The 27,238-nt window shown below is 44.9% G+C and overlaps 6 protein-coding genes across 6 annotated transcripts; 3 read left to right on the forward strand and 3 right to left on the reverse strand.

The window, feature by feature from the left end:
- Positions 1–669: 669 nt before the first annotated feature.
- LOC102705005 (acyl carrier protein 2, chloroplastic-like) lies at positions 670–3,439 on the reverse strand. The gene is made up of 4 exons (XM_006660846.3): positions 3,296–3,439; positions 1,993–2,091; positions 1,401–1,523; positions 670–987 (listed from the first exon to the last, which is right to left on the reverse strand). Exons 1-4 carry the CDS (start codon positions 3,344–3,346, stop codon positions 856–858), a joined length of 405 nt encoding a protein of 134 aa, XP_006660909.1. The 5' UTR covers positions 3,347–3,439; the 3' UTR covers positions 670–855.
- A 3,990-nt stretch (positions 3,440–7,429) lies between these two features.
- On the forward strand, positions 7,430–8,869 carry LOC121055304 (UPF0481 protein At3g47200-like). Its single transcript, XM_040527370.1, has one exon. It carries the CDS (start codon positions 7,430–7,432, stop codon positions 8,867–8,869), a length of 1,440 nt encoding a protein of 479 aa, XP_040383304.1.
- Positions 8,870–9,275: 406 nt separating this feature from the next.
- LOC102715608 (GDSL esterase/lipase EXL3-like) lies at positions 9,276–10,800 on the reverse strand. The gene is made up of 5 exons (XM_040527863.1): positions 10,518–10,800; positions 10,303–10,433; positions 9,982–10,209; positions 9,654–9,903; positions 9,276–9,550 (listed from the first exon to the last, which is right to left on the reverse strand). The coding sequence occupies exons 1-5, from the start codon at positions 10,798–10,800 to the stop codon at positions 9,351–9,353; spliced, it is 1,092 nt and encodes a 363-aa protein (XP_040383797.1). The 3' UTR covers positions 9,276–9,350.
- Positions 10,801–12,634: 1,834 nt separating this feature from the next.
- LOC102715882 (mediator of RNA polymerase II transcription subunit 4) lies at positions 12,635–14,262 on the reverse strand. The gene has a single exon (XM_006661424.3). The coding sequence runs from the start codon at positions 14,230–14,232 to the stop codon at positions 12,964–12,966; it is 1,269 nt and encodes a 422-aa protein (XP_006661487.2). The 5' UTR covers positions 14,233–14,262; the 3' UTR covers positions 12,635–12,963.
- Positions 14,263–14,449: 187 nt separating this feature from the next.
- LOC102705279 (WD-40 repeat-containing protein MSI3-like) lies at positions 14,450–18,820 on the forward strand. The gene is made up of 5 exons (XM_015841095.2): positions 14,450–15,155; positions 16,625–16,768; positions 17,092–17,216; positions 17,876–17,971; positions 18,418–18,820. The coding sequence occupies exons 1-5, from the start codon at positions 14,520–14,522 to the stop codon at positions 18,647–18,649; spliced, it is 1,233 nt and encodes a 410-aa protein (XP_015696581.1). The 5' UTR covers positions 14,450–14,519; the 3' UTR covers positions 18,650–18,820.
- A 6,713-nt stretch (positions 18,821–25,533) lies between these two features.
- Positions 25,534–27,061, forward strand: LOC102705558 (protein FD-like). The gene is made up of 2 exons (XM_006660848.3): positions 25,534–26,119; positions 26,245–27,061. Exons 1-2 carry the CDS (start codon positions 25,616–25,618, stop codon positions 26,314–26,316), a joined length of 576 nt encoding a protein of 191 aa, XP_006660911.3. The 5' UTR covers positions 25,534–25,615; the 3' UTR covers positions 26,317–27,061.
- Positions 27,062–27,238: the final 177 nt, after the last annotated feature.

Consider the following 27,238-nt stretch of genomic DNA (forward strand, 5'->3'; position numbering starts at 1 on the left):
CCAGCCGCGCGCCGCGTCGTCTTGCACGATCAGCCGACCGACCTGCATGCCTGAATATGCCGTTTTTCTTCCTCCCTTTATGTGCATAAGTATACCCATAAAATATAGGACCTTTCTCTATTTATCCTTCGTATTTTTATATGATACTGTTAACTTTTATATTTATATTTGATTATTTGTCTTATTAAAAAAATATATAATTATTAATTATTTTGCTATAATTTAATTTATTACGATAGAAACTTTACGTATGACTTGTAATTTTGCATTTTTGAAAAAAAATAACACCAATAGTCAAACGTAAATCCAAAAGTTAACAACGTCATATAAAAAATATAAGGCAAATATGTTTTAATTACTATTGCGAAGAAGGATCAATATGTTAAAAAGAAGATGAAGTATTTTTTAAAAAACTAGGGTGCCAAGGGATATGTGTTGTCAGCCCAATAGCACCACAGGTTCCGCGGGCAAGACACGCCTTTCCTCTAGTGTAGTAAAAGGCAACGGAGCATCTACTTACTTTTCACACGTTCCCTTCTAAGAAAGCACCACATAGGGGTTTCTCATTTCTCAAGGTCCAAACCATCCCAAACAGCAGAAAAAAAAGGAAGCAGCTCATCAAAGTTCTAAATCATGGCCCTTATAAAGAGCACTAGAAAGAAACACCAGTGAAAATAGCTTTTCTCAACAACTTCAATAGCTTCAAATGTCAAAATCACCGCAAAACAGCCAATGATAATCATGTGCTATTAAAGCACCTCTCCACAGTAAAATCTAGAAAAGAAAAATGGACATCGGACAACAACAGTAGTTTGATCTCTTAACAGTTGACACATTATTCCAACGAATTTGGGCTTATTTTCCAGCCTCAGCCTCAACAAGCTTGTCGATGAGATTAGCAGCATCCTCCACTGTCGCAATTGACTGCGCACTTGATTCCTCCACGCTGATATGGAAAGCCTCTTCGAGACCCATAACGATCTCAACCTACAAAACAGATTCACATGGAAGTTTAGATCACTCGGACAGTAAAATCACATGAAAGTTTAGATTCACTTCGGAGAAGGGAATGAGGATGGGTCATCTAAATGGTAGAAATATGAGCATGTGACTTTATAAACTTCATAAACTAGTCAACAGGATACTGCTGCTTAAAACTGTCCCAAAGAATCAGAGAAAATCTAGTATGTCAGGGGGAAAACTACTGCCAGATGAAAAATGCATTTCCAGAGAATTTTGCTACATGCAAGCCACCCTCAAAGGGTACTCATATAATATGGACAAGGAACAGCCGCGTGTTGTTTTGCTAACTAACACGAAAACATTAAGCAATTTCAGGGTATGTAGGTTAATGCCAAATGGCTGAAACCAATAGAACTTTGCATATCCAATTGGCTCACCGTGTCCAAGGAATCAGCACCAAGATCAGTGAACTTAGAGGCACCAGTAACCTGAGTGCCTTCAGGAAGCACGAGCTGCTTCTTTACAATATCACAAACCTTCTCCACTGTTTCCTTTTTGGCCTGTTCAAATGCATATTTTGAAGCACCAAATGGTAAAAATTCAATAAAGGAATCAAAAGTTGCAATGCAATGAAGGAAACAAAAGTAATGCATGCTGCTGTTCTTGTGTATCTGTGTCGGGAGCGGAGGATTCACTAGCTTAAGTGTGTTGCAACTACACTAGCAGCCCACTTATGCCAGCCAATCAAAGCATGGCAAAATGCACGACACCCTACACTAACTAAATTATCTTCAAGAAAAATTACTGCAATGTGCAGAAACAAATGCTCAATACCATCAATCTAAATAATCTGCTGAAGTGACAGCATCAAACCAGTATAACTTTTGATCAATCACAGAAGCAGAAACTCATTTACTTCAGATAAAATAACTGGGACATGAAATATGATGTAATAAATTTGCAATACCACCAAAATCAGGATGCCATGATTAATTCTGTAATAAAAAGCCACAAAAAGATGGTACTTACAGCACAGATAACTGCAAGTCTTTGTGTTACTGGCTGCATACGGAAGGCCACATTGTCCTTCCTTAAACCAGCAAAAGATACCGAGCCAACATTGATTGCCTGTGAGCCACCGAACATAACTTCTTTAATGCCAGCAAAAACTAAGCAAATCAAGAAATAGCATAATCAATTTGCAGGAGAAACTAGGAACAATGTAAATTCACACAAAACAAACTAATGGCATGACTACCAAATATCAGTCCAAGCTTACTCAGCGTCTCAGCCAACAAGTAAGCAGCTTGGCTCTGAAACACTGTCAGTTTAAGACTAATATCTTGTGAAGAAATAAACAGAAATGATAGGGACCAATTTCAAAAGTTGGTTTTCAAAGCAATACATAGGCCAACTTGATTGAATGACTGAACTCTTAGTTTTCAGTAAATTCCAACAGGGCAAGCTCATATAAAAGGATTGCACGGCATCACACTTCTCCCTGTGTTTTAGGAGTCCAGCTTGGCATTTTCATGTTCACCATAGGTCGGATTAGATATTAGCAATAAAAGTTATAGTCATGCATTTCAATTTTCATATGAAGGACATTAGTAGCACGTTGGTGACTGATGAGCATGTCGAGGTGAGATTGGTGAATCATTTCCCTGGTTCATCCCACCTTGATAGAGCCATTACAATTGTCATAAAGTATTGCACCAATAAGTTGTCATCTTGAACGCATAATTTTCTTCCGAGATAATCATCCATTATTTTCAGTTATGAACTATGGATAAATATAAAGGTAGTAAAACATGAGCAACAGTGTTGGCAATTCACAATTTCAAATGGTAGGCTAGTGTCGCATGTCCCACAAGAATTGTACTACAATATTTTTGGCCATGGGACTATCAGAGACAGTAACACGGAGACTGGTAGGCTCCAAAGACCAAAACCCCAACTTCGCGTATGACATATTTCATTGGGTGGAAATGTCCACACACATGTATACGTGAGTTGTCCACCACGAACACTAGACGCCAGAAACCCAGAGGAGATCATACCAACCATAGACCCGAACCCCAGATCTACCGAGATCTGCCCCCACAAGCGATCCGGTCGCCAACCAAAAACACACATGCACCCGCACAACGGGCGATCCAAGGACGGGCAGACAAACAGCTCAGCCCCACCCACCGGAGAGCGCAACCTCAAGCCGCGATCCCCAGCACCAAAACCCCCCCGAGCAGCACGCTTAAACCCTATCGAAAGACAGACCGACCGCGGATCGGGGGCGAGCCGAGAGGGAAAGGGGGGGGGAGATCCGCTGTGGTACCTTGACGGGCCTCGCGAAGGAGACGGCGGATCCGGTGGTGATGGCGGCCATGGGCGTCGTAGGAGAGGCGGCGGGTGGCGGCGGGAGCAGAGGAGAGAGAGAGAGCGGGGGGAGTGAGGTGCGCGTGGGGAGAGATGGAATGGAGGTGGCGAGGCTGCTCATTATAACGCGGGTGGGGACAGGAGGGGCATCGGGCGTATCGACCGTGGGCGGAGGTCACGAGGCCCCGCCGCCGCCCCGTGAGGCCGTGACGCCGCCCACAATTTCTCCTCCCCACGGTCGCCCGGTGGGTCCCACTTGTCAGAGACCCAATCAGTACGACAACGGCCAACGGGTTTGTTGGTTCGCCTGTGGTTAATAAAAATAAATCATATATATAAGAGCTGTTATAATGTGTATATATATATATATATATATGATCTCGGTGATATGAAAATAGATAATTCAATATAGAAAACCTAAAATTGACTTTATATTAAGTTTTAAATTTTAGCAGACTCGTCCTTTCGCTTCAACTTATACTTATAATTCAAAATTTAAATCACTAAGTATTCGTATGTAAAAAATTTATTTATAAATTATTTTTTATTTGAAAATATATCATTTTTTTTCGCTGAAATGGCTAAAAAATCATCCCATAGGTTTTTCTTTATAATTATAAGCTAAATAGTGAAACGATGGAGTTGAGAGCCCATCTAGTCCATTGTGTTGTCACCGGTTATAAGCAGAAGTGATAATTTAAATTTTGATGCATAATTTTAAAATTGATATTGATGCTTTTCATCGTGGATTATTTTACCATATTTATCTTTATATTGCTAAAAACAAGTACGGTATTATAAGAGTTTTACTAAAAAATTATATTATTTTTTAAGTTAGACGCTTTTGCACCACTGCATCCGCTCCGACGGTGTCTGACCTAAACAGAACGCTTCGAGAAGGGGACCGTGCGTGCGTGCGTCGTGCTACGCTGCTTGCGCAAATCGACGAAGAAATCGTGGTTGGTAGCACGTTGGTGTTGACGCTTGACTCGATCGTTTGCTGCATCTCCCCCCGCCTGCATCTGTTGCGTGTTGCCGATTGAGGGGTGGGTGATAACTTAACTGTCTACCAGTCGTCCAACTGTTCCTCGACGAGAATATAAAGACGAGCCACATGGGCTGCAACGAAGAAACATCACAAGACGGTTTTATGACCAGCGTGGTACTCCCATAGTGGAGTAGTAATTCTGTAGACGTGCACAGTGTACTTGCTGCCCAGTTTCCTACACGATTTTATGAACAACAACGGTGTCATTCATTCCAGTAACCTGCCACTTGCCAGCGAGGAGTCAAGGACAAACGGCAGGCAGCATCGTTGAAACAAGGCGTTTCTGAACAACAACAACATGGGAATTGAAGGGCCCGACCGGTGTCATGCCAGCAGTTGCCAGTTTGGCGCTTACGTTGCGTTCTTTTCTAAAGCTTATTCACGTATTAAACGGCTAGATGATGTGTGGTTTTTTTTACAAAAAAAAAACTATATTAAAGTTCACTACCACAACTTTTTAAAGTAGTTTTTTAAATTTGCGGTATTCTATCACTTATATATTATTAAACAGGTAAAAACCAGGTATTTTTTATCTTTCATGTCTTGAAGAAAATCCAGCCTCGGTACCACTACCATCAACTTAACTCGCTCGTTTTTCATATGCATGTTTTCCGAACTACTAAACGGTGTATATTTTGCAAAAAAGAATTCTATAGGAAAGTTATTTTAAAAAATCATATTAATCTATATTATATTTTTATAATTAATATTAATTAATTATGTATTAATCTATTACTACGTTTTCAACGTCGGATAAGTTACTTACCACCTCTCGAACAAATGCGACCCAAGAGGAGTCAAGGACAAACGGCAGCAACATCCAGACATCGAGGCCCATGCAGGCCCAGACGGTTCTCATTTTGGGCCGTTTCCCTTCGTCGTGGACCCAAAACTGGCTTTCGGCCCAAACTGCCTCAATCTCGCTGCCCGCTTCGGCCTTCCGCACCAAACGGGAATGCGGCCCACCTGCGACTCGTACGTGGACCGAACGGGAATAACGGCCTCCGTGAGGCCCATGTCTGATGGGCCCGAAATGCAATGTGGCAGTAATGCGGCCTGCATGTGTCTTTGCGCGTGACTTGCGGCCCATAAGGCCTCCGTGCGGTTCTACTAGGTGTAGGCCGCTGTTAGGGGACATGGATAATGCTTACTCGTGCCGAAGATGGTTTCAATATATATTCTTTCGTTTTATGTTTGTAGGTTTTCTAACGGCTAAACGACGTGTTTTTAAATAAAATTATTGAAAAACCACCATATTAGAAATATCTTATTATTATATATTTTAATTATTTTAATAAAATTAATGGAGCATAAACTAATCGTTTTTCACGTTAGTTAGTGACCCAACTACTTAAAGCGGGTTTACTTTAATGAACCAACTTGCAAGCCGAACTGGGTTACCATTAGGTTTCCGTTACTACGGTTACCGTCCAGGCTGGGCTCTCCACCAGGGCACACCTTCAGCATACCACGGTTTTGCCATAAGAAATTGATCGAAATTTTAAAAAATTAAGGAAATTTGTGGAGAAAATATATAATGTAGATATTGATTTGTAATGATGTTTGGTGAAAAAATTAATTTAAAAACTAAATTTAGCAAGTGATTTCACTTCAGTACCTCCACCTATAATAAGCAAGTGATTCCACTTCAGGACCATTCATACATTTCCAACCAATCCGGCATCATAGCCGTCAATTTCAGAGCAAGTTCACTAGTATAGCCAAATACTAGCTCCAATTTATATATAGTTAATCTAATAGTCAATTTATATAATAGGTACCTACAAAACATTAATACATGGTCCCACATGTTATCTCTTTTCTCTCTTTTCTCTTATCTCTTTAAAATATTTTTATAGCTTGTTTATAGCGTGTTATTATACCAGCTCTAACACAGAGAACAGTCAACACGTTCGACTGCTTGTCACGAGGATATACACGACTTCAGATGTCAACCCTTTTTCGGATTAAAGATTAAGAGAAACCGAGCCTGTCAAAATCTCCCGCTGTTACAAACACCCCATCTACAAAATTTGTCGCTCCGTTTTACGCTATTCCTTCCTTCTTCCTCTGGTTGCACCAAATGTTCATATTCTTTTGTCAAGTCATGGTCAATGGCTGAAATATGCTCTTCTCAGTCCACAGTTCCAACTCAGACTGCTGTCACCTATAACGCGGTGAAAAAGAAATATGCAGAAAAAATGCGGATACCAGGTCTCCAGGCTCATGATACGTGATGTAACAATCGCTGCAGCATTAGTATATTTTCTCCCTTTTTTCAGTTGGATCAAAGCAAGAAATGTTATGGCTGTCGTGTTTACTTTTTTTTTACTGCCTTCCATGTTCAGCCAGCTTGCTGTTTCAGAACAAATTAATCTTCGAAATCAAGGGGCAGCTCAGCAGCTGACAGCGAAGTCCTGTTCCCTTTAGCTTTTTAATGGTACATGGATGTGCTACGTTTCACTGGTATAAAACTTTTACCCCCACACATATACATTAATACAATATATATTCTCAAGTTACTAAAATCTTACACTAAAAATTTAATATTTGATATGTATTTTAATATATGTAGATACTGACCTTTTTATACATTTGGTCATTGTCCTATAGAAAAAATATACGCACGCGCACACATATATATAAATAACAGTAATAATTTTGAATTTTACAGTCTCATCTTCTTGCTCCTCGTAACTTTAACTCAAAATTTAAATTTTCAACATTAATTTTGAAGTTAATTCTGAGGATGTTCTATCGTACTTTACTTTTTATTATTTGCTTTTATACCGTGAAATTATTTTTTATTTGTAAATATCTCATTTCGTTTTTTCATTAAAACCCCAAATAATGACTAACTTAATTACGAATGGTTTAGCGTATACTGCTTCGTCTTTTTAGATTACAGTCGTCTAAAAAGGTGAAAAGATATATTTTTCTCAGTGGCAGCATATATAGACTGCATGCCATCAGCAGCGAGCATATGACAACAAAATTTTTACTTCTCTGCGAGGAAATATGGTAGCAAGCGCGCGTGGCGAGGTCATGGATGACGACGAGCTCCTTGGTCGCATGGAGCAAGGGATCGCCGACCTGTGGGCATCACCGGCAGTCCGCGGCGGCGACGGCGACGACGAGGCCTTCACCATCGTGCGCCTGCCGTCGCACGTCCACGCGCTGAACAAGACCCTGTACGAGCCGCGCGTGGTGTCCGTCGGCCCGTACCACCTCGGCAGCGACAGCACCCGCGGCATGCAGGGACACAAGTGGCGCTTCCTCCGCGACTTCCTCCTCCGGGACAGCCCCGCCGGCGCCGGTGACCGCCTCGACGCCTGCGTGCTCGAGGCACGCGCGATGGAGGAGCGGGCGCGGCGCTGCTACGGCGAGCCGCTGGAGATGGGGAGCGACGAGTTCGTGCAGATGCTGGTGCTCGACGGCTGCTTCGTCCTTGAGTTCTTGCTCAAGTGGAGCGAGAGCGACGCGGCGGCGGAGCTCGACGCGTACATGCAGTGGACGTGGATCTACGTCTACTACGATCTCCTCCTCGTGGAGAATCAGATCCCGTTCTTCGTCGTCGCCAAGCTATTCAGCCTCGCCATGGGCAAAGATCTCGGCGGCGGCGGCGGCGCGGCAGGCATGGGAGACGACGCGGTGGACCAGCGTCTTCTTGACCTCATCTATAACTTCTTCAGCCTGCACGAGCCGCTGTGCCAGGTCCCGGCGCCGAGCCAGCTCACCGTGCACCACCTGCTCCATCTCCAGTACCAGAGGATGGTCATAGCGCCGGAGAGGAAGGGGACGCTTCGCCGGAGGCCGACGTCGTCGCGGCTGACGAGCCGGCTGAGCGCGAGCCTGTACAACATCCGGACGGGCATCAGCGCGTCGGTGCGTGCCAGGATGATCGGCTCAACGACGACGACGCCGCTGGCGATCCCGTGCGTGACGGAGCTGCAGGAGTTCGGGGTGGCGTTCCGGGAGAAGGCCTCGCCGGTGAGCCAGTTCGACGTGATGTTCCGCGGCGGGACGATGGAGATCCCGCGGCTGGCGCTCAACGCCGGCGCGAGGATCCTCCTGGCCAACCTGCTCGCCCTGGAGCAGACGACGCGGGACTGGAAGGAGGGCATCGTCACCAGCTACCTCGTGCTGATGAACGCGCTGGTGAACACCGCCGCCGACGTCGCCGTGCTCCAGCGCCGGGGAGTCCTGGACAACATGCTCTCCAACGAGGACGCCGCGGCGGCGTTCTTCAACCGGCTCGGCGGCTGCGCGCTGTTCGACCCCAGGGGGCACCACTACGCGCGGCTCTTCGCCGACGCCAACGAGTACTGCAACCACCGGTGGAACCGGTACATCGCCGTGCTGAAGCGCGACCACCTCCGGACGCCCTGCTCCATCATCTCCCTGCTCGCCGCCGCCACCTTGCTCTGCATCTCGGTCATGTCAGCCGGCTTCCTCATTTGCCGCTATCGCCATGCTTGTTCTTAGGCTGCATTCTAGTAGCAAGATTATTCGTCGACTTTTACACGCACGTTTTTCAAATTACTCAATGGCGAGCCAAGGAGATGATTACTGAACCAAGTAGGAGTATAAATTAGCTGACATATTGTTTGGTACTGCTTCGGATATGATATTTCTTAAATCTAAATATTGTACTCAATGAAACTTTCCTTGTATAAAAAAAGTGTATTTTTCCATCCTTGAGAACGTAACACTTCTTTCCATGTAAATTTTAATATCTTTAAATATCTAAGATAAGATATTAAAAAATATTAAATTTTACATAGAAAACAATGGTATCTCGTGACACCTCTTAAGGATGGTAAAATTGTTCATAAAAAAAATCTTTTTAAATGCTTGATCATTAGAGATCATGCATAATAACCATCCTTAATTTACACAGTAAACTCAACGGGAGATTTTGCTCTGTACATAAACAATTACCGTGCGTTCGTGCCCATTATCAAACTCAATATGAGATTAGCTTCTCCACGTATCTTGGGTACAGATAATCCACCATCATGCCGTACGCTCTCTCAGTTGGGTGGTAGCTGTCCCAGAAGACATACTTCCGGTCATCGGCGCACGTCGTCGCCGTCAGCTCGGTGCAGGGAAGCGCCACCACGAGGTCTCCGGCGCCGCAGCAGCCTCTCGCCGACACGTCAAACCCTGCAGGCAGCAGCAACGAGCATCTTCTCAGGTGATCGACGACGAACCGGAGAAGGGAGAACGGGTTCTTGGAAGCGGAGGCGACGATCGAGTCGAGGTTCACCGTATTTGCCGGGGTCGGTGATCATGTCCTCCAGGACGCCGTAGATGTCGACGTAGCCGATGCTCCGGCACTGCAGCGTCCTCTGGAGGGAGACGATCTCCTGCTCCAGCCTGGCGTTGAACAGCCGCGCCGCGCGGTTGCGGGCCGCGTCGCACGCCCCGCCGCCGGCGATGCCCCGCTGCGACGGCACGCACCCGATCGGCGGCATCCCCAGGACCGCGATCCTCCTCGCCCCTTCCCGGTGAAGTTGCTGCATGCAAAGTGCAAACCAGTATCAACAAGCATGAAATCAGATTGTGTGTGAATTTTGGGTGAAAAAAAATCTCACCTTGATGAAATCGGAGGCTAGCTGGTTGAGGAAATCGACGTAGGCTGCAACATCGAATTGCAGTGATCTGACGGGGGCGAGGTAGTAGTTGTTGGCGATGTCGTCGGTGCCGGCGCAGACGAGGAACAGGCTCTCGGACACGATCCTCGCGGCGTCGCCGGTGATCCCGGCGAGCCTCTCCTTGTACTCGACGAACATGTTCAGCTCCTCCTGCATCGGCAGGACGGCCTGAAAAGAAAAGATCGAGCATTGCAACAGCAGCATCTCGCACTTCAATGGCGATGATGTGTGGAGAGATGGGGCTGAGTCGTGAGGTGTTACCACGAGAGTGGAGGTGAGGGGATCGTAGCCGGTGCCGGCCGAGGCGAAGCTGACGCCGGTGAGGAGGTCGTCGTCGGTGAGGTCGGTGCCGAGGTAGGCAGGCACCAGGTCTTTCAAGCCCAGCCGTGACGCTGCACAAGCAAGCAGCCATGGACGGTGAGACTCCGGTGAGGTGATCCTTACCTACATTGGAGTGGACGGAGAGTCAGGCTGACCTAGGAAGTCCGGCGGTATGCGGCCGTTGGAGAAGCGGCCGGTGGGGACGCCGCCGTCGAGGTCCTTGCCGTAGGGCCTGAAGTTGGACTTGGTGAGCGTCAGCACGGCGTTGTTGTTGCCGGTGTCGACGATGGAGTCGCCGAACACCAGAACGGCCGGCACCCGCGGCCGGCCACGCCCGGCGCCAACTGTGCCACTGACCGTCGTCGCGGCGACCTGCCATGGCGAGACGCAGAGCGCTGCCACCAACAGCAGCTGCAGCTTGACGCTGCCGTGCTCCATCCGAGTGTGCTTGCTTAGCCACTGTCATCTGTAGCACTGGTTGGCCTTTTCTTTGCTGAGTTTATCAGCCACTAATGATGGAGGATTCATCATTGGAGTTGGATTCCTTTTCGTCTGATACGACAAGCCGGCGTCCGCAACAGGGCATGGAGATTTTCTGGACGATCTGGTCGGTGAACTCCAGCCACTAACCGCATAAAAATTTAATTATAGAAATTTGACAGGAATTAATTCAATGCTCGTGAAAATATTCTCATAAAATAACTCCATTCCAAGGAGGCTTCACTGCTCAGAGCTTCATCCAACAACTACAGTCTACGTGCAAAGAATTAGACAAACTTGAGAGCATGGTGTGCAGCTCAGTACACATCACACCATGTTCAAGATACAGAGGAGCAACAGATATCCTGTAGAGAAGGAGCATGACATCCTAGCTGTTCCAGATTCAGAGAAGGAGAAACATTGGAACAAGCTATGCAAAGATAAATTAGAAGCAGCTAGGTAGGTTGGCAGCTGAATTAGGATTAGATAGCCAGAAACAGTCGATTGGGATAACAGCTCATAAGTCATAACCTGTGGCACTCTGCCATTTTCTATTCGTCAGTAATGTATGGAATGAAGGTACATGATTTCATTTTTCGCAGAATACTCATCAACAATGTTCAAGCTGCTGGCTAGAGATGTGCAAAATTCTGTCCACAGGCAGGGAACATAATACTACATTGCCCAGAAAAAAACAAAAACTAAAGTGCCAGTAAAAGAAATTTAGAGTAAAGATGATGAGAATGATGTATCAATATAATGTTTTAAAACCACATCCCACAATCTCAGTGCGAAAGTCAGAAACCAAACGCAAGAGAAACATCCGACTTTTCAGTTATATTCATTCACAAATCTGAACACAACTTAGAAGAAAAAAAAATGAAACCTTCCTTAATTGACTTATTGGCGACCATATAATTCTGACTCCATGACCAGAAGCCATTTTCTTAAAGGGTAGCAGCTGAAGACCAAAAAAGGAACAAAGATGATGAGTGCGGTGCGACAGGCACCAGAAGCTTAATGAAAACCTGGATGGTGACTCCTCATCGCATTCAACATTAGTACTCCAGGATGAGGCAGAAAACAAAAATTACAGATCTGTTGTATATAAGAATAAACCCCAAATCATAGGATATCTTAATACCCGCGGAAAATTGATCAGTGGCCATTTTATATTTTACTATGGACACTCTACTAAGGCAACTGAAATGTATTGATGATGTGATCACTTTGATAACCATGCAGCTCTTGAATAGGAAATACTTCTGCATGATGCCTTGGTATTCTAACCCATTTGAGTTAACTACTACTTTACCAAGTGCAGCCGTACAAGATTGCGGTTTCATGTTTGTAGTAGGAAGAGCCCATAGGCTGGAGCGAAAGAAGAAAGAAATAATGTCATGTTCATTTATGTGCAAACTTACAGCTTGACCACTCCCTTGTCATAGCTCATATAGTTTGTGTTACAGAAAGAATATTCTCAGGTTTTCAGCTATCACTCTTTGGTACAATGGTGACAGGGTTTTAAGCTATATTATAACAATAAGAGGTACAGAAACAACGTAAAACAATGATGTTAGATATATAATTAGCAACACTACTGATACAGTATAATGGCTTATGGAATTTGGGGGGAAATAACAGCCAATTGAACGGCAAACCAGCTCCGAAACGTGAGTAGCTGAGTAGACAGGAAATTTATGCAGAGGATAATGAACATGGAAGGCATTACTGGATGATTGAAAAGCTCATGACCAGTTATCACCCTAGCAAGCAATTACAACTGAAATCAGTAAAGAAGGGCATCAAACATTAACAAGAGATGTTCAAGTTTAAAAATCCATAAAGTAAGCCACATGTCTGACGATTCCAAGTACAACAGCAGCACATCTTTGAGATAATTGGAATCCATCATGCTTGACTACATATATGGGAACAAAATGACTGGTGAGATAGTTCAAATAATCAGCACATATATGTTATGCCATCAAATTCTATTCAATACCCGTTTAGTGCTGCAAGATCTTGAACAATCATGTATGAGCGCATTATTTGTTCCTACAATTACATGGGCTATAGCGGCATGACGATACATGAATGACAAAATAGCTTACCAAAGAACTAATCCTCATCATCTTCTTCGGAGCTCCCAACATCGCTGCTGTACTCATCACTGCTAGAACTAATGTTAATGTCAAGATCAACATGCCGGACTTGAATTGGTTCTTGGGCCTTCGGCACCATTGCTGGCACAGCAACAGACATCTGTGGCACACTGGCCCGTGGCTCCTCACCCTTGACACCAGCCAGAATGCCATCCGGTGGTAGAGTGATCGGGTCCCCAGGTTTCCATCCAGGCGGCGGCAACGGAATATCGAGTGGCCCGTTCGGCCACCCAGGCAGCACATTAGGTGGTAGCATATGTGGCATCATGTGTGGCCTCGCCTCCTCCCGGGGTGGTGTAGGCTCAAAGAGTGGAGTAGCCTCTCCCTCTGATGCGGTCCTCTCCTTTGCCTCCAGGGATTTCTTGGGCACCCCAACATCCAAATCAGCAAACTGATACAGCTGCGACATCCTCATCTCATTTTCCTGAGGAGCAGGCGGCAACGCCCCACGCAGAGGTAGCCCAGCACCATGCTCAGGCGGCGCGAAGGTCGTGTAGCTTATGCGGTGGGCGTACGTCAGGACGTCGTCCAGATCGAGCTTGGAGTGGAGCGATGAGCCGAAGTCGCCGTCTGACACCGGCTCGGGGCCGTCCGCGGCCGCTGCGCCGCGTGGGCGCTTGGGGTCGCGGCGGTAGTCGGCGTAGTCGTCGACGAGTCGGTCGAGCACCTGGTGTGCCTCGCGCAGCTTCTTCGTGAAGGCGAGGATCGAGGTGTCCTTGGCGCGCGCCTCACGGGCGAGCCGGGCGCGCGCGTCCTGCAGGTCGAGGGTCTCCTGCAGCTCGGCGACGGCCTCGAAGAGCTGCGTCTGCAGCGTGTTGAGCAGCGACAGCGCCTCCTTGGTGGAGGAGACCGGGGTCGGGAGCGGCGGCGGCGGCGCGGAGGACGAGGAGGGGAGGAAAGTGGGGAGCGACCCCCGATACGCGGAGATCCACGCGGCGCGGTTGGGCGAGAGCTCGAAGAGGTTGGAGGCGAGCGTGGAGATCAGCTGGAGGAGCGACTGCGCCCGCGGGAGCGGCGGCAGGAGCGGCAGCAGCGACGGCGAGGTGGTTAGGGTTGGGGCAGCCGCAGCGCCCGCCCCCGCCCCCGCCCCCGCGCCAGCGCTCGCGCTAGGGTTTCCGTGTGGCGGGGAGGAGGTGGGATTCACCACCGCCGGGTTCGGCGGGAGCGACGGCGACGAGGCGGTCAGCCCCAGCCGCGCCGGGGAGGGGAGGTGCGACTGCATCATCGCGGCGGCGGCGGCGGAGTCGGGGGATGCAAGAATCAACCGGACGCGACGTCGAAGCTACTAGGCATCACAATTTCATTTAGCTAAATGGGCTCGTGGGCCTTCATATTTTGTGGGCTATGCTTCAGTGGTGTTGGGTTTCTAGGCCCACTAAAGCCCATTAATTCCGCCATAAAATCCCTCTCCTACTGCTCCGCTCACTTGGCTGCTTCTGCTTCCTCTTCCCAATATTTTGGCGGGAGATTGCCACCGCGCCGCCTCCACTTCCCGCGCAATCGCAAGAGGCCATGGACGGCGGCTCCTCCTCGCCGGCGAGGCCTCCAAGGGCCGGGTCGTCCGCGACGGAGATGGAGGAGTACCAGAACTGGAAAAAGAACGCGCCGGTGCTCTACGACCTCGTCATCTCCCAGCCGCTCGAGTGGCCATCGCTCACCGTGCAGTGTTTCCCCTCCTCCCAGTCGCCGGAGTCCACCCGCTCCCACCGGCTCGTCCTCGGCACCCACACATCCGACGGGTCCCTCAACCACCTCATGCTCGCTGACGCCGTCCTCCCGCTCCCGCCCCGCTTGGCGGCCGCGGCGGCGGCTGCGGGCGGCGCCGTCCCGGCCCCGTCCGTGTCCATCTCCCGCTCGGTGCCGCACAAGGGCGAGGTTAACCGCGCCCGCTGCATGCCGCAGAGGCCGTACACGGTGGCTACCAAGAGTTGCGTCGACGAGGTGCATGTGTATCATCTTGGCGACGGCGGCGAGAAGGGCGGCGCCGATGTGGTGCTTAAGGGGCATGAGGCGGAGGGCTATGGGCTGGCGTGGAGTCCAATGAAGGAGGGGTTGCTGTTGAGTGGCTCGTATGACAAGAAGATTTGCCTCTGGGATCTAGCTGCTGGGAGTGGAGCTCCGTCTCTAGATGCGCGGCATGTGTTTGAGGTAATGCGCCGCTGAATCCCCTCCCCTCATTGCATTTTGCGTTAAACATTACAGCTGTTAAATGTTTTCATAATACTATGAGTAGAGCAGCTATTTGTTAAATTGTAATCTAATTCATTCAGTAACAAGCATAGCTCATTTGATCTGCTAGATGATATCTCAGTTTATGCTGCCATATTGAAATTAACTTATTACAAGGTTGAACCAATATTATAACTGAAATAATGGTACAATTCCAGATCAGATAATTTCACTGCCTAGAGAAAGTACGTAGAGCCATTGAATAATTAGTCCTGAAGAGAACATTTTTTCCCATCCCCATAGCTTCATTTGAAGGTAAAACAATCATCTTTTGGTGCTTGGAGCAATTAAATCATCACATGGACATAACACCCAGTTTTTCAAACCAAAAAACACTGAGTTTTTAGTTCAAGTGTTCTAGAAGACACTAGATACTTGTTCGATTAGCAAACAACGTGAAATTGGCATGTTTTAAATGTAACTGTAGAAATAGTTTTTTTTATCATCCTTGAGAGGTACTCCCTTTGTATTTAATAGATGAGCCATTGATTTTTTGCCACATATTTCACTATTCATCTTATTCAAAAAAGTTATGCAAAAATATAAGTTAAATTTAAACAAGTTTAGTAATAATTCCAATCACAACAAAAATATATGATAACTATATAAGTTTTTTGATTAAGAAGAATGGTCAAACGTGTGCCAAAAAAAAGTCAACTAACACCTGTTAAAATATGGAGGGACTATTAAAACTAGGAGATACATCTACCGTGCAATACCTCTAAAGGATACTAGTAATAAACTCTTGTTTTCCAGAACAAGTATCTAGAATGTAGATAAGAAATACTCCCTCCGTTTTATATTGTAAGACGTTTTGGCTATGCCTAGATTCATCTATATATCAATGTATATTGTTTATATATAATGTCTTGATTCATTAGTATTCATATGAATCTAGACAATGTTAGAAAGTCTTATATTGGGAAACGGAGGTAGTAAATAGGAAACCTGCCAAGACAAATTGTAGTATTTCCGTAAAAGTAATATTGAACAGAAGCAGCTCATGTAACAATGTTGTTCAATTCCTCTTTCCAATCTTCTTTCCAAAAAAAAAAATCCTCTTTCCAATCCACCAGCAGTTCTCAACAAACATTTTATGGGCATTGTGATCTTCAATATTCTAATTTCATTAGATGTTATTGATGACATATTGTATTGTTGCTTCTTTCTTCTTTTCACTGGTCTAAGTGCTTAAGTCAGATCATTTGTCCAAAATATTCTGTCGGAAATGTACCCTAGGACTTGCACGAGTGTTATGTGATTTGTCCAACATAACAATTCCACTCCATTGTAGCAGCATGCTTAACAAAGATGTTGAATATATAGTTCGTGCCACTGCTATCCATTTTCTTTTGATAGCTACTTATATCATATTCATGCTTTTGCAGGGTCATGACGATGTTGTTGAAGATGTTGCATGGCACCTGAAAGATGATAACCTATTTGGATCTGTTGGGGATGACTGCAAGTTGATGATGTGGGACTTGCGTACTAACAAACCAGGACAATCAATTGTTGCGCACCAAAAAGAAGTAAGCATGCTTTCATCATGAGTTGCAGAACTAATGATTTTCTGGGCTGATGAGCACATCATTTTCATTGACCTTAACCTTTCCTTTATGCACATTGGTGTGGCTTATGATGCATGTCTTATAAGGCTGTAGGAATACTCTTAACCTTTTCTTTTATCTGCTGGCTCCATTATCACTGTTGTGCTTCAATATAAATCATGCACAAGGTTCAGCATATGTTACTCCCCGTTGTAGTACAGACTATGCTGATGTTTGTTCTGGTTTTACAGTTTATTCGTGTAAAACTATTTTGCTGTTCATAATTCACATTGTTGATTTCTCAGGTCAACTCCTTGTCCTTCAATCCTTTTAACGAGTGGATCTTGGCTTCAGCATCCGGAGATGCAACTATTAAGCTGTTTGACTTGCGAAAACTGTCAAGAAGCTTGCATGTATTCGACAGCCATGAGTACGATTTTTTTTGCTATGGCCTGCTTTCTTCAGTCATTCCTTTTATTTTACATTATCATGCCCCTCGCCAGTCCCTCTTCTCTGCTACTTTGCAACTATTAAGCTGTTTGACTTGAGGCATGCAAATAACCAAATCGTCAAAGAACATCTTAAGCATTTACATAAAAACGGTTAGTATATTTTTTTCTTATGTGCCCATTATATTGCGATACTCACAGTGAGTGCTATGTTAGACTTCTTGATTGCTATTTCCCTTGCACAGTTACAGTAGTTGATATCATGTCATCTGTGACATTTGAATCCATGTCTTAGAAAATAATAAGCACTGGTCGTGGCATTTGAATCCATGTCTTAGAAAATTATAAGCATTGGTCGATATGAATGAGGCCAGTGTCAGAGTTCCCAAACACATCGCCCTACTTATTGTGATTTCAGTAGCTGTAGCTGACCTATAATGATATAGTAGAGCTGAATAATCTTTTAAAGGTGTGAACTTTTGAGCTGATCTGCACCTCTTACTCTCAACATTTTTCAGAGAAGTTATCAAAATCAACATAAAACACTGGCAATCAGTTTGTTGGTTACACTACATGTGATTCTCCAGTTTAACTGACTTATGCAACTTAATTGAATTTCTGCTATGCTTTGCTCCCGTAGAGGAGAGGTTTTTCAGGTTGAGTGGAATCCTAATTTGGAGACTGTGTTAGCATCTTCTGCTTCAGATAAAAGGGTGATGATATGGGACGTTAGTAGGTAAGTTTATTCAACTAAGCTCCATTTCGCAGTTGGTATTTTAAGTTATACTCTGTTATTTACTGGTGCCTCATTCCAAGTTGAAACAGAAAAAAGAATTAAACGAAAATATAGTACGACAACAGTTCTAATGAATTCTGTAGTAAATTGTTACACACGTCTGCAGTTACTACTAGTTAAAGGCTACACATCTAGTTATTCTGTAGGTGAATTACCTTTGGGAACTTTATCTTTAGAGCTTAACTTTACTAGTTCAGGTGATTTGCTACTTTTTCCCGCGTTCATCAACATTAAAATCCTCATCGTTTGTCATGCTTTGTATGTCCCACCCCACTGACATGATAGATTCCTGCCCAACTGAAACTAAAGCCACCATTCTCACTGGACTACATTTGCTTTTTGTGCTGTGCCTTTCCTGGTTCTCACTGCCCTGTGTCACCTTTCAGGATCGGAGATGAGCAGGCAGAGGAAGATGCAAACGATGGTCCACCGGAGCTGCTATTCGTGCATGGAGGGCACACAGCTAAGATATCAGAATTGTCGTGGAACCCCACCCAGAAATGGGTCATTGCCAGCGTGGCGGAAGATAACATCCTGCAGATCTGGGAGATGGCAGAAAGCATATACTGTGATGATAATTATCTGCATGACAATGATGATTCGTGTCAAGCCACATAAGGATTTTTGCGAGTTCCCTATTGTGTTCTGTTGTGACTTTGGATGGTTGGACGGATGATATATGCATTTAACTATTTAAGTGTTAGATCATGGGTTGATGGATGATTTATGCAGTTAACCTCTAGGCTTTGAGATGCGGTTGTTTAATCAGCTTTCGTTTTCGCTTGACACCTTCAGGCTTCAAGGATGGAACATCTTGAGGTATAGTGTCTTCTACTTCACTTCCGTCCAAAAATACTTTATTTTAGCTTATTTCATTTATCCTTGAAAGATTCCATTTCTTAAACAATTATTGCATTGAGTTAGTAAATCTATGGATAAATACATTAAATTTTTTAAAAGTTAAGGGTATTCTAGTATTTGTGAATTTATATTGATTTGTATAATGTAGGCTAAAATTAAAGTCTTTCACAGAGGTCATTGATCTTGCCTGCATGCCGTCACACCGATATTTTTGTTTTTGTCTATGTTTATAAGCTAAAATTTAAATTTTTAACCTTAAATTTAGAGTTAATTTTGGTTTTTTCATTGCATTTTATTTTTTAGTCTTGACTTTTAGATTTTTGGGCCAGTGTTTTACGTGATCACGTGGTGCTTTTTCTGTGCTTCCTCAATTTCTCTAAGGGCTTATTTATATAAAATTTATATATACGTGTTTTAGTGATATAAAATATAAGTTTGAAAAATAAACTGCAGTAAAACCTCTTCTAAATCAGCTTTACTTTTAGATTAAAAATTTAAATTTTAGCTTACAAAAATAAGCATAAATGAAAAAGACACGAGGTGTCGACCATGGTCCCTTGTTTGCTCCTGTAGGGCAACAGGGCATGTTCAGGTCCTGTGCAAGTCCAACGATAAGACAAACTGTATGCCGAAAATAATGACCTGTCATGCACACGGTCTTTTCTTGCAGCATGGTTTACTGCCTTTTCCCTTAAAAATCAACTCTTTGAATTGAAATTTTATTTTTATAAAAATAGACAATCTACATGATATGATAGCATGATATCAAAGGATATAGGCAGGCAGCGGGCCAGGGGGGTGAGGGCCCCGTTCGTTCCCTATTCCAAATAATTAAGATTCCCTCGTTTTCTAGACACTGGGCATGTGCATTTTAAACTATTAAATGACGTATTTTTTATAAAAATTTTTTATAAAAAATTATTTAAAACATTCAGATTAATTCGTTTTTTAATTTTTTATAGTTAGTAATTAATTAATTATAGACTACTAATATATTACTTTCACCGGTTAACCAGCAGCGTTACGTACAGTGCCGTACTATACGAGCGGAGCGGGACGACGGCTTTGGTCGCCACTTCCCCCGCCGGCGCTGCATCTGCATCTGCCCCGTGTGGTCAGCTCAGGATCACCCCCCGCCACTCCACGCCATCACACCCTACGCTTTCTTATAGCTGTCCGTCTCGCTGTGCCCATCCTTCCATCTTCCAGGCCTCATGCAGCCAGCTAGCTGCGCTCTCGACCTGTACTCGATCTCCTTGCCTGCAATGTGTCTGTGTCCATACAATACTCAAGATGCATGCCCATGGTGGACTAGTGTAGCCAGCGGGGAGTAGAAGTAGTGGCGGTGACTATAGCGATGGTGGGGCTATTTGTTTCGTAGCTATAACAATATGTCTCGCCACTCATAGCTTAGGCTCCGTTTAGTTTGTAAATTTTTTTTATAAAAACATCATATCAGATATATAGATATACATTTAAAGTATTAAACGTAGTCTAATTATAAAATAAATTATAGATTCCGCTAAGAAACTTTTGAGCCTAATTAATCCATCATCAGCACATATTGGTTACTGTAGCACTTATGGGTAATCACGTACCAATTGGTCTCAAAAGATTCGTCTCTTCATAACTGTATAATTAGTTTTAATATTTATATATATTTAATGCTCTACTTAAATGTCTAAAAATTCGATGTAATGTTTTTAGAATAGTCAGGCGGTAGCACGGAGCGATTAGTACCGGCCGTGGCAACGCCGCGCTTTAACTGGCAGGGCAAACCCAAACCCGGACGGGACGGGGGGCCAAATCGAGGGAAGCAGGATGGATAAATTTGATTTGCCACGCCCCCAGCCAACCACCTCCGCGGGCTCTGCTTTGCTTTGCTCTCCCACTATCATTTCATGTGCTACTCCTTGCCTATGAACTGCCCCTCTGCCTCTGCTTGGAGTAGAAGAAGTACTCGTGAGTAAAGTATGGAGTACATTATTGCCACCACACTTGCTACCGCCATACACCTCCTGGCCGGGCTGCCCACATTGATCACTGGCTCTTGCTGTGTAGTGCTGGGGTGTAGGCAACCCAACAACCCCAGTTTACTAGAGTTTTTTTCTATCCATTTCTGGCCCTTGCTCGTTGCCAACTCCGGACTTTTGTATGTGTTACTACTGGTTAGAGCATCACCAATGTATATGGAATATTTGGTCTATATAGATCAAAATCAAAAAGATGGTATTTTGCTATTTTAATTTACACAATGTATAAAGATAGTAATGGTCATAAGGTAGGACCCATAAATCTCATCTAATAGTCCTAGCTCTCTCACAAAAGAGAAGAGAGAGGAAAGATATAATAAATTTTAGTCTATATGGGTAGTTCTTATAGCTAAAGGTAGCTCATCCTATTTCACTCCATAATATTCCCTTCCACAATGTTAAAGTAGTCTACATAGAGCTATAAGGATCACTCTGGATATACACTGTGGATGCGCTATATGTACAATATTTTGTGTGAAACAAGACCGTGTATATATTTCACGTGTTAGATTCTTAAGTCTAAACATACTTACGTCATCTTCATTTTTCGACGCCAAGCTACTCTCGGTTGGCCAACATTGTAACGACATGCACTATGCAAGCCACTTAATAGGAGTGGTCTTGCGTGCCACGTGGGATGAGACCACTCTTCCTATAACGCAGACCACTTGTGGTGGGACTCACTAAAATTTTATGTTTCAGCCCATCCTGTTATGTATATACAGATTTATGCACTTTAGCACCTGCAATATAAAAAGTCACTATATTTATATCCTTCCCATCCCTCCCCTTGACGCCCATCTGCTTCGGCGTCCATCTTCCCTCCGACGTCCATCTCCCCCACTCACTCCGACATCTGCGGTGGCCCTCCACGCCCCTCTCCCCCCTCCGGTGTCCTCCGCCCGTGCCCCTGTCCCCTTCGACAGATCTAGCGATGGCGGCGATGGATCTAGTGCGGGCGCCGACACGGGCAGAAGATCTAGTGGACGGCAGTGCATGGAGACCGGCGGTGATGGTCCTATGACGGCGGATCCGACGGGTACTTACTATTGAACCCCTCCAAGCCCTCGCCTAAGCCTTTTCCCTGCCAAACCCTGACGAGGCATCCATGCGCTCTGTAGGACGCGAGTGGCTCCGCAAGGGTGCGGTCCATGACTGGCTGGCACTGTTGCACCGACGTGGTGGGTTGTGGCCACTCGGCACGTTGGCACACTATGCATGCCCTAACAGAGTATCTGCGTCCTACTCTTCAAGCTCTCTGTAGTGAATTGAATTTGCACATTATTGTTTCTTTGGAAAATCCCACAGATCTTTCTTTTACTACCTAGTTACCCGTGCGTTTGTAATAGGTTATTGAAAATAGAAAAAATAAATCTGGTTAAAAATATTTTTAATTGATTGTCTTGTTTTTTCTGTGTTTAAAATTACAAAAAGTTCAATCTAAACCACAAAATAAAAAAAATCATGATTAGAAAATTAAGGAATTGTAGAGCTTCATAAACACAACTAAAAAATAGCAAGTAGAGCATTCATATATATTGTGCTGGTTACTAGTCCACATATCAATGATAACGGTGATGGTCATGACGATAGACCCACCATACCACTGTTGTCTTTAATAGTATAGATAACATTTCAAGGACTATGAACAGTACGTCATGGCATCACTTCTTAAACTTCTAAACTCACCTTATAATTCTCAAAATTATATCACCTCTAATGAACCTTTAACTTTTAGATGAAAAAATTGATCATTTGTTGAAATTAACTCTTTTCGGCCATAAAGTTTTCATCCCAAATTCTTTTTCCTCGAGCCTATATCCCTCACTCAGCCCTAAAGTGCTAGAGGCTTTAGACAAAGCTTGGGCAAGGCTCTCGTTTTGCTTTTTAGAAGAAAAGGTGAAAACACGTTTTTGCAAACGAAAAATAATTTGCAGATAAAATTTTTATACACATGTTCATAGCGACTCAAAAGCGAAAGTTATAAAAAATCACAAAATCAAGTTTAAAAATTCAAATTCTGACTTATAATCAGTTATGACTGTGAAATGATGAGAGCACCGGTCTCCCAATGTGTCATGAAGCGCTTCGTGTTGGGGCCGCCGTTGTGCATATGCTTGAGCGAGAGGGACATGTCGCCGTTATGCTCCACGAGGCGGCTGGATGGGAGAGAAGGAATGGAAAAGAGAAAGAGGAAAAACCAATGGGTGGCGCCATCATTTTTTTTTTTCAATTTTGCTTAACTCAGCTGTCATGTATATGACATAGAACCATTCTAAACTAAATTAGAAGACAATTCATCCGAATCGAAGAGTTATGGGTGCTAAATATTTACTATACTCACTTTAAAAGTAATTCCAACTCCTGTAATTATCAGGGGGTAATTCGTAATTTTGCGCTTCTTTTACTAGCACGGTAAAAACATTAAGAAAAATTACCAAACCAAACACACCATTTAAAAGTAATTCGAACTCCTGTAATTGCCATGGGGTAATTCGTAGTTTTGTGTTTCTTTTACTAGCACGGTAAAAACATTTTAAAAAAATCACCAAAACAAACACACCAGGTATACCTGTATTCCCAAAATTTTATAGGTCTAAAAATACCAGGCCTTCTGCCAAGCTGGGCCCGGCCCGGCCCGGTTGGGACAGGTCTAGTAGTAGTACAAGCTGTACGAGTAGCCGTACCCCGGATTGCACTGCACTGCGGCGCAGTGGAATCGCCCTGTGCGATGAGAAAGTGAGACAAGGCCAGCAGCAGCGACTGACACCGGCTGGCCCACGATAGCATACTCGCGGTCATGCTCATCAGAGCGAGTATAATAGCAGGCTTTATGAGCATGCACAGTAGCAGACTACAAGTTAGCTATAAGTATATTTTAAGGTTTTATTTTTTTCGGTTTAAAATTATTATAATCTAGATTATTAAGTCAGATTATTATAAGTTAGATTGTTATAACCCGTAGTACAATAAGCTGTGAGTTGTTCATATAGTAGAATAAACTGTGAGTTGTTTCTTTCCTAGATTATTATAGACTAGATTATTGGGTTTGCAAGTCTAAAAAGGGAGTGGGTGGCATGGTGGATTTTTCACCCAATAAGATAGAAAAAGCTCATCTAAATGAGCTTATAAGATTATAATAAGTTGGACTCCAGATTATAATAAGCTACTTCAATAAGTTGTCTATTTTTTTCAGCTTACTCCCAATAATTTGGATTATAATAATCCCAAGCTAAAAGAAACATGGCCTAAGAAAATAAAAAAGAGAGAAGAACAGTGAGCTACAGATTTATAGCTAGCTGCATCACGAACTCCAAGACACAATATGTGTATGACATGTGTGACACAGTAATATGTATTTTGTAGATAACTGTTGTATGAATTGACTATTAGATTGACTATAGATATATTGGAGTTAGTAGTTGGCTATACTATTGAACTTGCTCTAGCCGGCTAAATGCTATGGTGGAGGAGAGAGAGGAGAAGGTGGCTATAAATTTATAGCCGGCTCTAACACAAGAACCAAGAAACTCTGTGAGAGAAATAAGTGAACCATATATTAATTATAAACAACTACTAGCTCTGTTTTATAATGTAAGTCTTTCTAGCTTTTCTTAGATTTATATGGATGCTAATGAATCTAGACATATATAAATTATATACATTTACCGATTGATAAATTTAGACAAGACTACCAATATTATATGAAACGGAGGTACTACATAAGTGAGGCGAGGAAAAACTACGGAGATCCAGCTCATCCCACACGCTTGGATTTGCTGCAGCTCTCACCAATTATTAATTAAACCTCCTCTAGTACCAGTATTGTGCAGCTTTGCTTTGCTGTGGTTCAGATCATATCAGCAGGTGAGAAGCTGCATTGCATCGCATGCAGCTTGAAGAGTTGTTGACAGGAAGGTTGTTGCAACAGAGTGGAGAGAAAGGTTGTACAACGATTACATGTAAAATTATTTCTGGAGAGAAAGGTTGTACAACGATTACATGTAAAATTATTTCTTATTTATAAATATGTTTGCTTGGTATTTTCATATAGGGCCTACGTCGCAGAAAAAAAAAAAGTCACCAACCAAAGGGCCGGAATGACTGACTGGCTTATAGTAGTATCTCCCAATGGTAGCGTAGCAGCATCAAATTGTGATTAACGAATGGGGCCCAGGAACACGTGAAGATCAGCAGGGTGTCTCGTAATCTACTGGGCCATCTGTGGCCGCCGTAGAGGAGGGCCACACCGGACCTCAGCTCGGCCGGCCATCCACGTAGAGCTTCACTGGAGAGAGGCGCCCAACACAATAATTTGACCACTCACTCACAATCACTCACTCAGTCACAGTCAACAGTAGTCTCAGTGGGTCTTGGTCACTGCTGCGCAGCCAACAGTAGTTCCGCTCTCGCACGACGCAAGGAGGAAGGGGGGCATGCACACGTGTCAGCTCCCCATTGGGCTCTGACACACTGGGGGGAGTGTGGCTGTGCTGGTGGGGCCCACCCTTCCCAGGCTCAGCTATACTACTACTAGTAGTGAATATAAAAACCACCTCTCCTCTCTTCTCTTCTTCCCCCTCTCTCTGTGTGTGTATGTGTCACACTCAGCTGAGCTGAGCTCGCTTGCTTGTTGGCTCAAAAGAGGTAAAGAAACCGACCGCGGCGAGATCCTCCGGTGGGCGGCGGCATGGCGATGGAGGACAACGAGGACATGTGGGCGAACACGTCCAGCCCCAGCGCGTCGCCGCCGGGGCCGACGGCGGGGGAGGGGGGGTTCATCTCCACAGCGCTCAGCCTCAACTCGACGCACCTCCACGGCCTCCTCTCCTCGTCCTTCGTCGCCGCCGACCCCCCGTCCCACGCCGGCAGCAACAACGACGACAGCAGCGGCTACCGCAATGCCGCGCCGACGTCGTCCTTCTTCTCCCCCGCCTCGTACCACTACCACGGCCACCCCCTCGCTCCTCCCCCCGCGCCGCTCGACGCCGCCCGCCGCGCGTTCGAGCTCAACATGTGCGCCGCCGGCGCCGGCGCCCCCGCCGCCGGGGACCGCCGCAAGAAGCGGATGATCAAGAACCGCGAGTCCGCGGCGAGGTCCCGCGCGCGCAAGCAGGCCCGCGTCAACAACCTGGAGGCCGAGGTGGAGCAGCTCAAGCAGGAGAACAAGATGCTCCGCGTCAAGTACGAGCAGGTCGGTAGGCAAGCTAGCGACCCATCCATTCCATCCATGGACGCAGCTACCTAACTCATCAATTATATCGATCACTGACCCTCCGTCTACCTTGTTTCTTGCTCCGACCCATCCGCCGGCGGTAGCTGAGGAAGACGGTGGAGGTACCCGTGCCGGTGAGGAGGACTCTGCAGAGGGTGCTCTCCGCGCCATTCTGATCCCTCCTCTTCTTCTTGCTCCTCCAGACACCAGAGGAGACAGAGCATTCATGGTCTCCTCCTCCTGCTGCTGCTATCTGATGATCTTGCACTTGTTTTTTTGAGATGGTGGCAGATAATTAGTAGAGAATAGCGATAAGCGAGTACTTAATTACTGCCACCACCCACCACCACCACTTCTCACATAGCTTGCGTTGCTGTGATGCTTAATTAGCAGGTAATCCAGCCATGTACATTCAGGTGGACCTTAGCTACTACTGCTGGGTTATTACTACTTAATTAGACAAGTGGCAGCGTTAAGCTGAAGCTTTAGTTAGCTTTGCAACACTTGGCTTAATTAATCTGTGCAGTGGCAGTTGCTGGCATGTTGCATTATTGTCAAGTCTCCCAGGGGGAGGCCATAGCTGCTGCAGTGCTTGCCTTGCTCTGTTTTGGTGTGTTAGGCTTTCTATGGTGGTAGTTGTAGTAGTAGTAATGGCCTACAGCTTGTCTCATGGTATCAGGCAGAAAGATGAGCTGCTTGTACAAATTTGGTAACTATTGCTTCATGGAACAATGACATTTTGGGCCTGAGGAAAAGGGAAAGAAGAGTCCTCTTCCATAGCTATATGTTTCGTATGGGTTCATGTCGATGGGTTGGAGATTGGGGTTTTCTTCTGATCTCCCTTTTGTTGTGCAATGTGATCTTGATGTGTTAGCTGCCATGTCGCTTTCGTTTCATCTACCTGATTACTGAAATGTTAAACCCCCGGCATTTTTCAGGGTCGTGTTGTTACGCCGATGAACTAATTTCCGTAAAATTCATGTGTTTCGAAGAAACCCGAGTTCCACCGATACCTGGTTCTCCATCGAGATCATGGTTGTAGAAATTTCGCATGAACCATTTTAATAGTAAAATTTTCTCACATCGATCGAACATTCC

This window comes from Oryza brachyantha, chromosome 9, assembly GCF_000231095.2.
Source record: "Oryza brachyantha chromosome 9, ObraRS2, whole genome shotgun sequence".
Lineage (NCBI taxonomy): Eukaryota > Viridiplantae > Streptophyta > Magnoliopsida > Poales > Poaceae > Oryza > Oryza brachyantha.